General features: G+C 35.6%; 1 protein-coding gene across 2 annotated transcripts; it reads left to right on the top strand.

Moving 5' to 3' along the window:
* Positions 1–487: 487 nt before the first annotated feature.
* On the top strand, positions 488–1,386 carry LOC149182433 (peamaclein-like). 2 transcript variants are annotated; one of them, XM_089418513.1, is made up of 3 exons: positions 488–608; positions 753–819; positions 1,065–1,386. In XM_089418513.1, the coding sequence occupies exons 1-3, from the start codon at positions 534–536 to the stop codon at positions 1,250–1,252; spliced, it is 330 nt and encodes a 109-aa protein (XP_089274639.1). In that variant the 5' UTR covers positions 488–533; the 3' UTR covers positions 1,253–1,386. The 2 variants fall into 2 exon arrangements, with proteins under 2 accessions (XP_089274639.1, XP_089274640.1); XM_089418514.1 differs by having other exon boundaries at positions 490–608; positions 756–819.
* Positions 1,387–18,010: the final 16,624 nt, after the last annotated feature.

The raw sequence follows: 18,010 nt of genomic DNA, 5'->3' as shown, positions 1-18,010 counted from the left end.
GAATTGTTAAAATTGTAAATTTAATTGGTATAATTTAAGCGTTTTTTTTATAATTTATAATTTCTAAATCTCTTTATATATTTAAAAATATAATCTAAAAACCAAAATCTACCAAAAACAAGTTAAAATTCTAAATTAAAAAATAATAGAAAACAAAATTCAACCAAGCTAAAATTCAAAATTATAAAAAATGATAGAAAGCAAAATCCAACCAAGCAAAAATCCTATATTAAAAAATGATAGAAAACAAAATTTATAAAAGTTAGACTGCCACATTATTTTTTGCTTTGTGGGAAATGGTGCCATTGGCCATCACACGACAGATATAAAATATTCGTGACTCTAGTCAAGCGAAGTTTCCATGTTCACAGCAAATCCAACGCAATAGTGAAAAAAATACATCTGGCCATCCTGTATCAATATTGATGGCCTGGCAAGCTCTATAAATACCCACCTCGACCTAGAAACCCTACTCAACTTCCCTATCTCTATCTCACAGAAAGAGAGAGTCTTTCCTAAGAGCCGAGGCGCCTATGGAGATGACGATGAAGAAAGCAGTATACGCCAGCCTCCTCCTGCTGGCTTTATTGCTTGCCATTTCATGCCAAGTAGGTTTTCATATTCATCACAATATTATCATTACTATTAGTGTGTTGTGGGTTTTGTATGCCAGTTGGTTTTTTTTTTCTAGGTAAACCAATAATTTCTGTTAAACAAAAATAAGTAGCACTAACAGTAGTTTATTCACTCAGAAGGCAACCAGCATCACAGTTGCAGACAATGAGAAGGAAGGAGCCATCCCTGGCCCTGATAACTTTGGTAAGTTCCAGCATCTAGGAGTGGACTAATGAGTAGGCAAAGTTGGCAATTTTAAAAGTGGGTGTATAAATTTCCAGTATAAAGTTATGAAGGCTTAATCTTAATCCCTTTTAAATATATGAAGGTGTTAAGATTTTTCTTATTACTGCAAGATCTGAAACTCATTCATTATTTCATTGATATTATACATTATGATTCTTACAATGGTTATTGTTAATTTTTTTTGTTTGTCTGTCTGTTAACAGGTTGCAATGGAAAATGCAATACTAGGTGCGAGAATGCTAAAGCCCGCCCGCAGCGATGCATGAAGTACTGCAATATTTGTTGCAATAAATGTGCTGGTTGTGTTCCCAGCGGTCACTATGGCAACAAGGATGAGTGCCCCTGCTACAGAGATATGAAGTCCGCAGCCGGCAAGCCCAAGTGTCCCTGATCTTAGCACTTCAGTCCAGTCGCTCACTTCTTTCAGTGTCTTTTGTTCTCTTTTTTTATAAAAGTGACAAGGCCGTATTTCTTGTGCTTGGTGGCCATATGTAGAGCGGTGGCTACTTCTCCTGTGTAAGGAAATGTTGCAGTACTAATAATAAGAACTTCTTTGGCATCTGGCTGTTTGTAATAGTTATCATTATTTCGTTGGAAACATTTTCTCATAGATTTTATAAAATAATATTTTATTTTTATAATTTAATTAATAAACTGTTTGTGTTTGAATTAGTTTAATAGTTAATATTATCTATTTTTAAACTTAAATTGTGTATTTAGTTTTAAAAATATTAAAATGTAAATTATGTAATATTCAACAACTTAATCTTAGGGATACACTGTCATATTTTAAATTTGATTTAGAAGGTTAATGTTTATTAAAAAGTATAATATATGTTTTGATATTTATTGGATATATTTTTTTAGTTGATTTTGTTAATATTTTTTTAGAGAGTGGTTGGAAATGTAAAATTGAATGGTGTAATTTATATATCTAAATTTAAATGTATAATAGTTGTTTTAGGATATTAAATTTATTTATATATTTAAAAATATAATTAAATTAAAACAAATTATAATTTTATAGATATTAGATTTTTAATCACGAAGATTTATTACGAAGATTTTTATACGTAAATAGGCTTTCCTATAATATTATAAACTAATATCATAATTTATCAATACCACATGCTCAAAAATCATAATTCAGCCCATAAAACTTATTCATATAACATAATTTTAATTAATCAATTTAATTAAAAAAATAATATAACTATTTTTAATTAATCAATTTAATAAAAAATAAAAACTACATAACTACTCTGAAAAAAATATCAATTATTAATTTATAAATATTACTGTAAATATTTTAAAAAATGTAAAATAATTATTAATAATTAAAATCAAATTCTTAAAAACCTTATTATAAAATAAAGCCAGACCAAAATAACATGTTGTTACCATATATCCAGTGGAGTATCAGCACTAGACTTTGAATATCATAATCTGGTATGCGTGTAGCCAGCCTAACCGGCAATAATCAAGTAATATAATTAGGAGTTGTCTATAATGCGACTTTTTGAGATTCCGCTGACGGAATCCGGCGGAAGAAATTGAGATGAAATCATGATTTGTTGCAGTTAAAATGGTTTTTTAACTACATATTCGGATTCAGCACCCTGAAAAACCCCTGGGACGCTTTCATTGTGCAGAAACTAGTTATCAAACTTGGATTCCAATAAATTACTGCCGGATTTTCACCGGAAAAAATCGCCGAAAAGGCTTTCAAAAAGTCGCGTTAAAGACTACGGCATATAATTAAGAAAAAATTATGTTGTATGTAACTATATACTGCAGCCTCGAAGGATGGAGTGGAGGATATCGATAGATATAATTTATTTACAAGTAAATTGTTTTGGTTTACGCTGCAGTGATGTGGTCTCCTCCGGCTCGGAATTAGAGCCTTATTTAAAACCAGACAATCTTTTATATTTTAAAGTCTTGTTTGCTGGATCGCAGTGCTGTGGCTCGAGGGGATGATTAGATAACTCCTAGATGATTACTCCAGCCTTCTTTTTTTGTATTTATGCAGGTCACCCAGTCCGTGGTGGCAAGCTGGAATCCCCACCTCTCCCTTCTATTGCGTTTTTCCCAATATATATTTCCTTGATTTTGATAAAATATTATAATTAAATTCAGCGTTGATATCTGTTAGGAATGAAATCCATATTAAGCTGATTAAAACACCGGAATCTATTCATGTGTAACTAAGTTTGATCAAGGTGTTTGTAAGGTGTTCGCATATAACATATTTTTTTGTTGTGTAAATCATGTTTATGTTTATTTATTAAAAATTGAGTATATCAATGTTAAAAGGTGAGTATTCTTATTTTGATTAGGTTTGTTGATTATTAGTAGTATTGGGCATAATTAGAGAGAGAGTCTATAACTTAATAGGTCAAAAATATTGAAGATAAATAAAATTAGTAGAACATATGTAACCATGCTCAGTCATCAAAGATAATAGAGGCATGATTATCTAGTCGAGTCCCTGGAGGGGGTGGGGGACGGTAGGTGCACTGAATATACTACTCAAAATGAGCCATCCAAGTTTTCAGTTTTTCCACCTTTTCAGATAGCATATTATGACTGCGCCAAACTACCATAATCCTTTTCCTGACTTGGAATTGAAAGTAATGCAATTGGTTGAGCGTGGCAATGACAGTTTCATGTTCTTCCTTCCTAGCCTTATCATATTTTTTCAAATGATCTAGGACAAATTGGACCAGGTCCCGACAATCCTCAGAGCACTACTGCTGGCCAGCAGCCTTTGCACGCCTAGACCAATGCTTTCTGCCTCAACCACCTGCTCCATCCCCACGCGACACACTACCCTACTTGCCCTTCCCCGCTGCACACCCACCATGAGCTGCTCTCGAGCCACCCTTGCCACCACGGGCCCCTCACGCTGCCCAACCCATGTTTCCAACAGTTCTACCACCCCACACAGACTGCTCAAACAATTGGTCTGCCGCCACCACCTTCAAATTATTATAACACCCTCCCTGATTGGCCGAGGTTACCCTCAACTAGGGATTGGAATGAGAATTACGCGACGTAGGTCACATTGTGAAAGCCTAAGGAAATTACTCACTGACATGAACACCAACAAACAACTTCACCTCCCAACTCTCTGAGACACCCAATAGAGCAACAAACAACCCCAATTTAGCCAAGAGAGTTCTACGACGAGGAACTGCAGTCCTACTCTCTCTAGCTCAAGGAGTTACAAGTGAAACCACAACTAGACACCACACCAACGAGAGCAAAGTCTGACCAAATCCTTTGCTAGAGGAAGCATCAAGAAGCTAAGATGCAGGCCAAACGACTAGACACCAACCACAAACACACTAGGAAGGAACTCCACCTGAGAACAAGTACCATAGACAACTTAATACAATTTTCCCACAACCAACCCCAAAATCTGCTCACCCAACAGTGAGTTGCAAACTTCCACAGAAAAGCCACAAAAATAAGAGAGCCTAGAATAAGACTGGTTAACATGAAACATAGATGCCCCCACAGACTTAAAAGCGATCCAGGAAGAGAATTAACTAACAACATAATAAAGGGCTTAATAACTGACCTGATAACCATACATAATTCACGCAGACCTATGATTAAATAGGAAACCATGCACAGAGAAGGGAACTTAAATTTTTTGTAATCTAGAGGCTAAGGAGGAGACGACGAAGGTGAAATATCCACCATTCCCAAACAAGCCACATGCTAGAGAAACTTGTGAGACTACCATAGCTCAGTCCTCGGAAAGTTAACCACCAAATTGACACAACATAATGGAAAACGTGAAGATCGACAAGCGCCATATACCAATGACCCTCACCCGCTCTCAATCCTGAAGAGATCGATTGAAACATCACACGCCACACTATTTATTTCCTTGTACTACAAACGTAATAGGAGGACGAGGTGACTGACCTCCATACCATCTGCCAGATTTTCACCGTCATGACACACGCGTAAAAGTAAAAAGTAGCCTCCATGTTTGACACCCCATCAAAAAAGTGTTCGTAGACAAATTTGTATTTTAAAAAAAAAGTTATATATATATAAAATTGGTGTACTGATTTATTAACATTTTGTTAAAATTAATTTCAAAATAGTATTAAAAATATATAAAATTAACATATAGTTAATTTTAATTAAAAAAAGTGTGATTCTCAATATGTTAAAGATAATTATCATGAAAAAGAATTTGTTGACAAAAGTGTAAATTTAGATGTTTAGCTTTTTAATGAGATTGTTAATTTGAGATATTGTGTTCAAAGCAATAAAATAAATTCCATTGTGGTGAAGTCATTTTTTTATTTATTTTTTATTTTTTTAATACAAGTGTTTTGTTTAAATTTTTTTTTCACATAAAGTTTGATTTTTATTTTTATACATCATTTAATGTAGTATGTGTTTTTGTTAATATTTTGTTGTGAATATAATTTTTTTTTTAATATAAGTGTTATGTTTTAATTTAGTAATTTTTCTAATTCTAGTTTGACTTTACAATATACTTCAAACAATATCTTAGATGTATATATTTTTATTATTTTAGAAATTTTAAACATATTCAACCATGTTTTTTTGTTTTTGTGAGTCAAAGTTCAATCATTGTATTAAAATAAAAGTGTAGAGTACAAAATGCATTTCAACAAGCCTATTTCTCTCAATCCAACCAGACTTGTTGAGATTGGGACCTGGAGGATTCAATCATTGTATTAAAATCAAAGGGTAGAGTACAAAATGCATCTCAACAAGCCTCTTTCTCTCAATCCAACTAGACTTGTTGAGATTGGGACTTGAAGGATAATATGAGTTACCAACTTCATGCATTATTTTTCGGTGGCCTAGGAGCCATGACATACATACTGTAAACAAAAAGAGAAACATAACAGAAAGAAACATATTAAGGAGGGGGGTTGGGGGGGATTACAGGGGGAGCTGTGAAATAGCTAGCATATTCGTGCATATGAAAATCAATATGCTCCACCCTCGCTTCCAGACTGCGAAGGTGGTCATTGGTGCACCTTTGTTGGTGTTGCAGATTATCCAATTGTTCCATGATTTCACTTTGGCCAAATTGAATGTCATTGACGAAAGCTACCAACTTGTTACGATCATCATACCCTTGGTTCTTGAGGTTGTCCATGTTCACTTGAATGTTCCGAATTTGAGCAGCGATAGAATCCAGTGTTGCTGGAGAAACCACATGCTTAGGGGAGCCATCAAATCTCTCCTCTGTCTCACGACTTCCTAACGAACCTGACAAGGTGTCATTGTCCCACTCCGGCTGATCTGCTTGTCATGGATTGCCACCCCCATGGCGTGGTCTCCCTCGGTGGTGAGGCATCCCTGCGTAGCCAAAACACCTGAAAGGGAGACGGATGCAAACATCCTCCCAACCCCACACAACAACAAAAAACAATGTAACTTTTACCACTGCCCCCAAACAGAATTGAGGGGCTATCCTGCACCGGTCGTCATTGTAATCAAGTCTCCATACCCAAGCAAAGTGGGATGACAATTCCGCAACATAGGGCTTCAGACACTGAACAAGGTTTCCCGCCACCTCTTCTACACTTGCCTCTACGTATTTCCTCTAGCTAGCCGAGCCCTTCCCAACTGTAATTCCTCGCGGGTCCTGGAGAAACCAAAGTCTTGTTGCAGGTGCCAATTAGTCCCAAACCACCAGTCTCCTGAACAAGTTCCCCACCTCTCACGAACCAAAAGAGGATAATTCACCAGCGCTTGGCCAAGGCCTTTCGGCCCTGGCTCTTCTCCTCTCCCCTGCACTGCATCACACAAATGAATTGGGCCAATGAGAATTCCAACCGATTCATTCTCCCTGGACATTTCAGGGTCCCAAGGATCATCCAACGCTACCAACACACCCTGCATTGTGCACCAATTGCTGACTTCTCCATCTCTGCCCCAAGGCCTAGACCTTAATGAAGCGTACAGGAGCTCCACAACCCTTACCCCACTGCACAGCGCTACCATCTCCCACCACGACCAACCAATGTGTAACCATCTCCAAGGATGGGATTTAATATCCATTATCGTGGGTGACAACCTCGCACGTTGGCCCTTGCTATCACGTCTATTAAACATGGGGGTGGGGTGTGCGTGGAGGACGACTAGGCTCTGCCATCGAATCTTCCATCACTTGTCCAACAATTAAGGCATCCCCATCGGGGAAACCATGTTTAAGCTTATTGCCAAAGTAACTAATGATTTGGTATGATTTGGTGCAATTAGATATAGTCATTATTTATGTAATTTCAACGATTTTACAAATTATTCCAAAGCATTCTTGAAAAGTTTTCAAGTAGTTTGGTTAAACCCATTAACTATAATAATTTTTTTAAGAGAAACAATGAATCTCATCTTTCAATATGATGAGTTACTATAATGAATTTTTGAAGGGAAACAATGGATCTCATCCTTCAATGTGTTGAATTGGACTGAAGGAGGATTATAAATAATAAGACTAGTTTGAACCCACTTATAAATAGGAATGTGGGAGAATCTTAACATGCCAAGTAATAGCAATATACATAGTTACACAAATGCATTTTGAAGAAATGTATAATTTTCTCACAACAAGAAGAATAAAGCTCTTGCACCCAAACACTAACACTTAAAAGACTCAAATCCAACTGTGTTTAAATTCAAGTATGAATATCACAGCCTTTATAACCACACATTTGAAATTTTCATATCTAGCCACAAAATAGACTTGTTTTCTAATCAAACTAATAAATATACTCATTTTATAAAAACTAAGATGTATCACCAATATAACAACACTAAATAAAAAACAAAAAAACTATCAAGATCAAAAGGAAAACTGCTATTTCTTCCACAAAGACAAAGGAAATTCATTTAGTGTTTTATCTAGAATATTAATTGGGTATTCATATGGAGTCGTGTGACTTCCAACTTTTAAGTTTTAGGCTTCAATGTTTAAGATTTGAGCTTAAGTGTGTACAACGCTGAATTGGAGTCATGTGACTCCAACTTTTAAGTTTTAGGTTTCAATGTTTAGGATTTAAGCTTAAGTGTGTAGAATTCCGGATTGCATGGTATGAGTGAAGAATGAGACAAACTTTTTCTAATAAGTCCACAAACCTACTACTAGTGAGCCTATGCTTATGTTGAAGTCAGAATCTATACTTATCTTTAAGTCTCAACACTATTGGAGCATTCTATGCTTATCTTGGAGTCTCAACAAATAAAACCAACTTATTTTATTTTTTAATATTTTATTTAAAATTACATATATATATATAAAATTCATCAAATTAAATATTTAAAATATTAAACCATTATATTTATAAAAAAAATATGTACAAATACCTCTCAAATTTAACCCTTCATTTAAAAAAATTATGTCCTCGAATCGTGATACTTTCAACCTTTTAAAATAGGTTTTGTTAAAAATGGATACCAACCTTTCTTATCCGTGTCAGATTCCTTAACTTAATAGGCCAAAAATATTGAAGACAAATAAAATTAGTAAAACACATGTAACCATGCTCAGTCATCAAATATAATAGAGGCATGATTATCTAGTCGAGTCTCTGGAGGGGGTGGGGGATGGTAGGTGCACTGGATATACTACTCGAAATGAGCCATCCATGTTTTCAGTTTTTCCACCTTTTCAGATAGCATATTATGACCGCGCCAAACTACCATAATCCTTTTCCTGACTTGGAATTGAAAGTAATGCAATTGGTTGAGCGTGGCAATGACAGTTTCATGTTCTTCCTTCCTAGCCTTATCATATTTTTTCAAACGATCTAGGACAAATTGGACCAGGTCCCGACAAGCCTCAGAGCACTACTGCTGGCTAGCAGCCTTTGCACGCCTAGACCAACGCTTTCTGCCTCGACCACCTGCTCCATCCCCACGTGACACACTACCCTACTTGCCCTTCCCCGCTGCACACCCACCATGAGCTACTCTCGAGCCACCCCTGCCACCGCGGGCCCCTCAAGCTGCCCAACCCATGTTTCCAACAGTTCTACCACCCCACACAGACTGCTCAAACAATTGGTCCGCCGCCACCACCTTCAAATTATTACAACACCCTCCCTGATTGGCCGAGGTTATCCTCAACTAGGGATTGGAATGAGAATTACGCGACATAGGTCACATTGTGAAAGCCTAAGGAAATTACTCACTGACATGAACACCAACAAACAACTTCACCTCCCAACTCTCTGAGACACCCAATAGAGCAACAAACAACCCCAATTTAGCCAAGAGAGTTCTACGACGAGGAACTTCCGACCTACTCTCTCTAGCTCAGGGAGTTACAAGTGAAACCACAACTAGACACCATACCAACGAGACCAAAGTCTGACCAAATCCTTTGCTAGAGGAAGCGTCAAGAAGCTAAGATGCAGGCCAAACGACTAGACACCCAACCACAAACACACTAGGAAGGAACTCCACCTGAGAACAAGTTACCATAGATAGCTTAATACAATTTTCCCACAACCAACCCCAAAATCTGCTCACCCAACAGTGAGTTGCAAACTTCCACAGAAAAGCCACAAAAATAAGAGAGCCTAGAATAAAACTGGTTAACATGAAACACAGACGCCCTCGCAGAGTCAAAAGGGATCCAGGGAGAGAATTAACTAACAACATAATAAAGGGCTTAATGACCGACCTGATAACCATACATAATTCACGCAGACCTATGATTAAATAGGAAACCATGCACAAAGAAGGGAACTTAAATTTTTTGTAATCTAGAGGCTAAGGAGGAGATGACGAAGGTGAAATATCCACCTTTCCCAAACAAGCCACAGGCTAGAGAAACTTGTGTGACTACCATAGCTCGGTCCTCGGAAAGTTAACCACCAAATTGACACAACATAATGGAAAACGTGAAGATCGACAAGTTCCATATACCAATGACCCTCACTCGCTCTCAATCCTGAAGAGATCGATTGAAACATCACAAGCCACACTATTTATTTCCTTGTACTACAAACATAATAGGAGGACGAGGTGACTGACCTCCATACCATCTGCCAAATTTTCACCGTCATGACACACGCGTCAAAGTAGCCTCCATGTCCAACACCCCATCAAAAAGGTGTTCGTAGACAAATTTGTATTTTAAAAAAGAAGATATATATATATATATATATAAAATTGGTATACTGATTTATTAACATTTTGTTAAAATTACTTTAAAAATAGTATTAAAAATATATAAAATTAACACATAGTTAATTTTAATTAAAAAATGTGTGATTCTCAATATGTTAAAGATAATTATCATGAAAAAGAATTTGTTGACAAAAGTGTAAATTTAGATGTTTAGCTTTTTTTTAATGAGATTGTTAATTTGAGTTCAAAGCAATAAAATAAATTCCATTGTGGTGAAGTCATTTTTTCATTTTTTTTAATACAAGTGTTTTTTTTTAAATTTCTTTTCACATAAAGTTTGATTTTTATTTTTATACATCATTTAATGTAGTATGTGTTTTTGTTAATATTTTGTTGTGAATATAATATTTTTTTAATATAAGTGTTATGTTTTAATTTAGTAAATTTTCTAATCCTGGTTTGACTTTACAATACACTTCAAACAATATCTTAGATGTATATATTTTTATTATTTTAGAAATTTTAAACATATTCAACCATGTCTTTTTTTTGTTTTTGTGAGTCAAAGTTCAATCATTGTATTAAAATAAAAGTGTAGAGTACAAAATGCATCTCAACAAGCCTCTTTCTCTCAATCCAACCAGACTTGTTGAGATTGGGACCTGGACGATTCAATCATTGTATTAAAATCAAAGGGTAGAGTACAAAATGCATCTCAACAAGCCTCTTTCTCTCATTCCAACTAGACTTGTTGAGATTGGGACCTGGAGGATAATATGAGTTACCAACTTCATGCATTATTTTTCGGCGGCCTAGGAGCCATGACATACATACTGTAAATAAAAAGAGAAACATAACATAAAGAAATGTATTAAGGAGAGGGGTTGGGGGGGATTACAGGGGAGCTGTGAAATAGCTAGCATATTCGTGCATATGAAAATCAATATGCTCCACCCTCCCTTCCAGACTGCGAAGGTGGTCATTGGTGCACCTTTGTTGGTGTTGCAGATTATCCAATTGTTCCATGATTTCACTTTGGCCAAATTGAATGTCATTGACGAAAGCTATCAGCTTGTTACGATCATCATACCCTTGGTTCTTGAGGTTGTCCATGTTCACTTGAATGTTCCGAATTTGAGCAGCGATAGACTCCAGTGTTGCTGGAGAAACCACATGCTCAGGGGAGCCATCAAATCTCTCCTCTGTCTCACGACTTCCTAACGAACCTGACAAGGTGTCATTGTCCCACTCCGGCTGATCTGCTTGTCATGGATTGCCACCCCCATGGCGTGGTCTCCCTCGGTGGTGAGGCATCCCTGCGTAGCCAAAACACCTGAAAGGGAGATGGATGCAAACATCCTCCCAACCCCACACAACAACAAAAAACAATGTAACTTTTACCACTGCCCCCAAACAGAATTGAGGGGCTATCCTACACCGGTCGTCACTATAATCAACTCTACATACCCAAGCAAATCGGGGTGACAATTCCTCAACACAGGGCTTCAGACACTGAACAAGGTTTCCCGCCACCTCTTCTACACTTGCCTCTACGTATTTCCTCCAGCTAGCCGAGCCCTTCCCAACTGTAATTCCTCGCGGGTCCCTGAGAAACCAAAGTCTTGTTGCAGGTGCCAATTAGTCCCAAACCACCAGTCTCCTGAACATGTTCCCCACCTCTCACGAACCAAAAGAGGATAATTCACCAGCGCTTGGCCAAGGCCTTTCAGCCCTGGCTCTTCTCCTCTCCCCTGCACCGTATCACACAAATGAATTGAGCCAACGAGAATTCCAACCAATTCATTCTCCCTGGACATTTCAGGGTCCCAAGGATCATCCAACGCTACCAACACACCTTGCATTGCGCACCAATTGCTGACTTCTCCATCTCTCCCCCAAGGCCTAGACCTTAGTGAAGCGTACAGGAGCTCCACAACACTTACCACATTGCACAACGCTACCATCTCCCACCACGACCAACCAATGTGTAACCATCTCCAAGGACGGGATTTAATATCCATTATTGTGGGTGACAACCTCGCACATTGGCCCTTGCTATCACGTCTATTAAACATGGGGGTGGGGTGTGCGTGGAGTACGACTAGGCTCTGCCATCGAATCTTCCATCACTTGTCCAACAATTAAGGCATCCCCATCGAGGAAACCATGTTTAAGCTTATTGCCAAAGTAACTAATGATTTGGTATGATTTGGTGCAATTAGATATAGTCATTATTTATGTAATTTCAACGATTTTACAAATTATTCCAAAGCATTCTTGAAAAGTTTTCAAGTAGTTTGGTTAAACCCATTAACTATAATAATTTTTTTAAGAGAAACAATGAATCTCATCTTTCAATATGATGAGTTACTATAATGAATTTTTGAAGGGAAACAATGGATCTCATCCTTCAATGTGTTGAATTGGACTGAAGGAGGATTATAAATAATAAGACTAGTTTGAACCCACTTATAAATAAGAATGTGGGAGAATCTTAACATGCCAAGTAATAGCAATATACATAGTTACATAAATGCATTTTGAAGAAATGTATAATTTTCTCACAAGAAGAATAAAGCTCTTGCACCCAAACACTAGCACTCAAAAGACTCAAATCCAACTGTGTTTAAATTCAAGTATGAATATCACAGCCTTTATAACCACACATTTGAAATTTCCATATCTAGCCACAAAATAGACCTGTTTTCTAATCAAACTAGTAAATATACTCATTTTATAAAAACTAAGATGTATCACCAATATAACAACACTAAATAAAAAACAAAAAAACTATCAAGATCAAAAGGAAAACTGCTATTTCTTCCACAAAGACAAAGGAAATTCATTTAGTGTTTTATCTAGAATATTAATTGGGTATGCGTTTGGAGTCGTGTGACTTCCAACTTTTAAGTTTTAGGCTTCAATGTTTAGGATTTGAGCTTAAGTGTGTACAATGCTGAATTGGAGTCATGTGACTCCAACTTTTAAGTTTTAGGTTTCAATGTTTAGGATTTAAGCTTAAGTGTGTAGAATTCCAGATTGCATGGTATGAGTGAAGAATGAGACAAACTTTTTCTAATAAGTCCACAAACTTACTACTAGTGAGCCTATGCTTATGTTGAAGTCCGAGTCTATACTTATCTTTAAGTCTCAACACTATTGGAACATTTTATGCTTATCTTGAAATCTCAACAAATAAAACCAACTTATTTTATTTTTTAATGTTTTATTTGAAATTGCATATATATATATAGATATAATTCATCAAATTAAATATTTAAAATATTAAACAATTATATTTATAAAAAAATATGTACAAATACCTCTCACATTTAACCCTTCATTTAAAAAAATGATGTCCTCAAATTGTGATACTTTCAACCTTTTAAAATAGGTTTGGTTAAAAATGAATACCAACCTTTCTTATCCGTGTCAGATTTCTGAAATATCTTGGAATCTTATATTCAGATTTTAAGATATTGTTGAAATCTACAATTTACATAAGTTTAGCGATTTCTCATCCAAGTTGGGAATCCATTATAGTAAAAATAAGCATTGTTTTAGCCCGGCCAGATTGCAAAACTCCTTGGAATTTAATAATAAAATATATTAACAATCACAATTAAAAAATTTAATTAATATCATGAATGATAAATAGTTTTAAAGTGTTTTTAATTAAAAAATATTAAAGTATTCTTTGCAAGTTGATTTTCTTACTCACAATTAACTAATCTTTCTTGTTATTACTTGAGATTAAAAAACTTGCATGGGTCATTAAATGTCTGCAAGATAGCGACATTTAAACTACTAGATATTCGATCAAATAACCTCGCTGAATAATTAATATTTCATCAATTCAACGTGTGTCTACCCACCCATAAACCGAGAGCATAGTAGTCTCCAATGCCCATATTCTCCTGTTCGCCATCGAATTCTCTATTGAGTTTTGATACCAATTCCTGTGTTCAGAGAGTGAGCTTTGCGTTTTTGTTGAGTTTTTTCTGTTGTTATCAACAATAGTGGGCAGAAAAAGAAAAACCAACATAGAATAAACCTGCTGAGAAGAAGCCCGTTCCAGCGAAACTAATTCAGAGAAAAAGTTGGTTCCCAAGGCTGACAGACCAAAAAGATAAGAAGAGACATGAGAGGATTGTTGGTTCTCTAGCAGGTTGGCTCTGATATTGGTATTTCCAGCCAGGCTATGGGAATCATGAACAACTTTATTAATGATATTTTTAAGAAAATGGCAAAAGAAGCCTCACGGGAGTTTCAACCACTGCCAGGGGAAGCTCACCAATTAAAGCATTTAAGTTGCATTATCCATGATAAATTGATTTAAATGAATTTACTAAAAAAATATTAAAGTGCTCTTTGCAAGATGTTGTTTTTGTGTATAAAGATGATGTTGTGTGATAGTTAAGTATATGGATGATGTTGTGTGATTCTTTTACCGATATTTATTTTTCAAATTAAAAAAACCATTTAATTAATAAAAACATTTTGAATAAAATATATATAGCAAAAATATTTTGAATTATCCATATATTAATTTTTTTTTTGAATTATCTATATATTAAAGTTAATGGTTCAATTTTCTCGATATTTTTTGGTCAAGCTTTTTAATTAAGTTGATAAAAAATGATTGATATTTTGAGTAAGTATATATGATACAAATATTCTTAAACTAATACCCCTCCTCGCCCCCAACACACACACATATATTATCCAATTTTAAGGTCACAGCAAATCTAGACACCAAATTGGTGTATGAGGCCCCTTGCTTGTTTCACTGCTAAGTCTACAAAGGCATACATACTATACCCCTCAGTTTTGAACTTGTGACCTCTTAGTAAGAAACACATGCTCTTAACCGTCAACTTGGAATATGTGTCTTATGATTGTGGTCTTATATTTTTATACATGAGACTGTGGTCTTATATTTTTATTTTTTTATACTCTTAGCCCTGGTTAAACAATCCATGTAAATATAAAAATATAAAACCACAGTCATTAGACACATATTCCAAACTGAATGGTGGGAAAAACATCGTAGTAGGGTGTTTACTTCGGTTTAATATGGCTAAGGAAATTGACAAAACCAATGGAAAAGACTTTGGAAAGGCAAAGAGACATTAATTGATATTAATAAACATCAAATCATAACAAGTATCAAAACACTTATTTCACTGTACATCTAACTTTCCTAATATTAAAAAATTATAAAAGATAATTAAATTATAATTTTATTTTAAATTAATCAAACCATAACAAGTATCAAAACACTTATTTCACTGTACATCTAACTTTCCTAATATTAAAAAATTATAAAAGGTAATTAAATTATAATTTTATTTTAAATTAATATTAAATATAAAAAATATATAATTTATTCATATATGTATTTGAAAAAACTTTGAAACAAGATTCTTACTCACGAAAATTTATTATGAAGATTTTTATATGTAAATAGGCTTTGTTATAATATTATGAACTAATATCATAATTTATCAATACCAAATGTTCAAAACCATAATTCAACTCATAACACTTATCCGTATAACATATCTTTAATTAATCAATTTAATTAAAAAATAATATAACTATTTTTAATTAATTAATTTAATAAAAAAATAAAAACTACATAAAAAAATATCCATTATTAATTTATAAATATTACTATAAATATCAATTATTAATTTATAAATATTACTATAAACATTTTAAAATATGTAAAATAATTATTAATAACTAAAATAAAATTCTTAAAAACGTTATTATAAAATAAAGGCAGACCAAAATAACATGTTGTTACCATATCTCCAGTGGAGTATCAGCACTAGACTTCGAATATCATAATCTGGTATGCGTGTAGCCAGCCTAACCTGCAATAACCAAGTAATATAATTAAGAAAAATTTATGTCGTATGTAACTATATACTGCAGCCTCGAAGGATGGAGTGGAGGATATCGATAAATATAATTTATTTACAAGTAAATTGTTTTGGTTTACGCTGGAGTGATGTGGTCTCGTCTGGCTCGGACTTAGAGCCTTATTTAAAACCAGACAATCTTTTATATTTTAAAGTCTTGTTTGCTGGATCGCAGTGCAGTGGCTCCAGGGGATGATCAGATAACTCTTAGATGATTACTCCAGCCTTCAGCATTTTTTTTTTTGCATTTATGCACGTCTCCCAGTCCGTGGTGGCAAGCTGGAATCCCCACCTCTCCCTTCTATTGCGTTTTTCCCCATATATATTTCCTTATTTTGATAAAATATTATAATTAAATTCAGCGTTGATATCTGTTATGAATGAAATCCATATTAAGCTGATTAAAACACCGGAATCTATTCCTGTGTAACTAAGTTTGATCAAGATGTTTGTAAGGTGTTCGCATATAACATTTTTTTGTTGTTGTGTAAATCATGGTTATGTTTATTTATTAAAAATTGAGTATATCAATGTTAAAATATAAGTAGTCTTATTTTTATTAGGTTTGTGAATTACTAGTAGTATGTGGCAAATCAACAGAAGTACAATTAGAGACACAATCCATAATTTAATAGGCCAAAAATATTAAAGACAAATAAAATTAGTAGAACACATGTAATCATGTTCAATGATCAAAGATAATAGAGGCATGATTATCTAGTCGAGTCCCGGGAGGGGGTGAGGGACAGTAGGTGCACTGGATATACTGCTTGAAATGAGCCATCCATGTTTCTAGTTTTTCTATCTTTTCAGATAGCGTATTATGACCGCGCCAAACTACCATAATCCTTTTCCTGATTTGGAATTGAATGTAATGCAATTGGTTGAGCGTGGCAATGACAGTTTCATGTTTTTCCTTCCTAGCCTTATGATATTTTTTCAAATGATCTAGGACAAATTGGACCAGGGCCCGACAAGCCTCAGAGCACTGCTGTCGGCCAACAGCCTTTGCACGCCCAGACCAACGCTTTCTGCCTCGACCACCTGCTCCCTCCCCACGCGACACACTACCCTACTTGCCCTTCCCTGCTGCACGCCCACCATGAGTTGCTCTCGAGCCACTCCTGCCACCACGGGCCCCTCAAGCCGCCCAACCCATGTTTCCAACAGTTCTACCACCCCTCGCAGACTGCTCAAACAATTGGTCCGCCACCACCACCTTCAAATTATTACAACACCCTCCCTGGTTGGCTGAGGTTACCCTCAACTGGGGATTGGAACGAGAATTACGCGACATAGGTCATATTGTGAAAGCCTAAGGAAATTACTCACTGACATGAACACCAACAAACAACTTCACCTCCCAACTCTCTGAGACATCCAAATTATTACAACACCCTCCCTGGTTAGCTGAGGTTACCCTCAACTGGGGATTGGAACGAGAATTACGCGACATAGGTCACATTGTGAAAGCCTAAGGAAATTACTCACTGACATGAACACCAACAAACGACTTCACCTCCCAACTCTCTGAGACACCCAATAGAGCAACAAACAACCCCAATTTAGCCAAGAGAGTTCTACGACGAGGAACTGCCGACCTACTCTCTCTAGCTTAGGGAGTTACAAGTGAAACCACAACTAGACAACATACCAATGAGACCAAAGTTCGACCAAATCCTCTACCAGAGGAAGTGTCAAGAAGATAAGATGCAGGCTAGACGACTAGACACCCAACCACAAACACACTAGGAAGGAACTCCACCTGAGAACAAGTTACCATAGACACCTTAATACAATTTTCCCACAACCAGCCCCAAAATCTGCTCACCCAATAGTGATTTTCAAACGTCCACAGAAAAGCCACAAAAATAAGAGAGCCTAGAAGAAGACCGGTTAACATGAAACACAGATGCCCCCGCAGACTCAAAAGCGATCCAGGAAGAGAATTAACTAACAACATAATAAAGGGCTCAATGACCGACTTGATAACCATACATAATTCACGCAGTCCTCTAATTAAATAGGAAACCATGCACAGAGAAGGGAACTTAAATTTTTTGTAATCCAGAGGCTAA

Source organism: Pinus tabuliformis, chromosome 3_2 (assembly GCF_031772625.1).
Source record: "Pinus tabuliformis cultivar Carrire ecotype Pingquan chromosome 3_2, CPIR1, whole genome shotgun sequence".
Taxonomy (NCBI): Eukaryota; Viridiplantae; Streptophyta; class Pinopsida; order Pinales; family Pinaceae; genus Pinus; species Pinus tabuliformis.
Note: the sequence above shows the minus strand (reverse complement) of the source record. Positions and strands in the feature narration are given on the sequence as shown.

What these genes read in the sequence shown, in the direction of transcription:
- LOC149182433 (XM_089418513.1), top strand. Translation starts at nt 534, where the DNA reads ATGGAGATGACGATGAAGAAAGCAGTATACGCCAGCCTCCTCCTGCTG. An exon ending in TGCTTGCCATTTCATGCCAA is followed by an intron (nt 609 to 752) that starts GTAGGTTTTCAT and finishes TTATTCACTCAG; the next exon opens with AAGGCAACCAGCATCACAGT. An exon ending in CCCTGGCCCTGATAACTTTG is followed by an intron (nt 820 to 1,064) that starts GTAAGTTCCAGC and finishes GTCTGTTAACAG; the next exon opens with GTTGCAATGGAAAATGCAAT.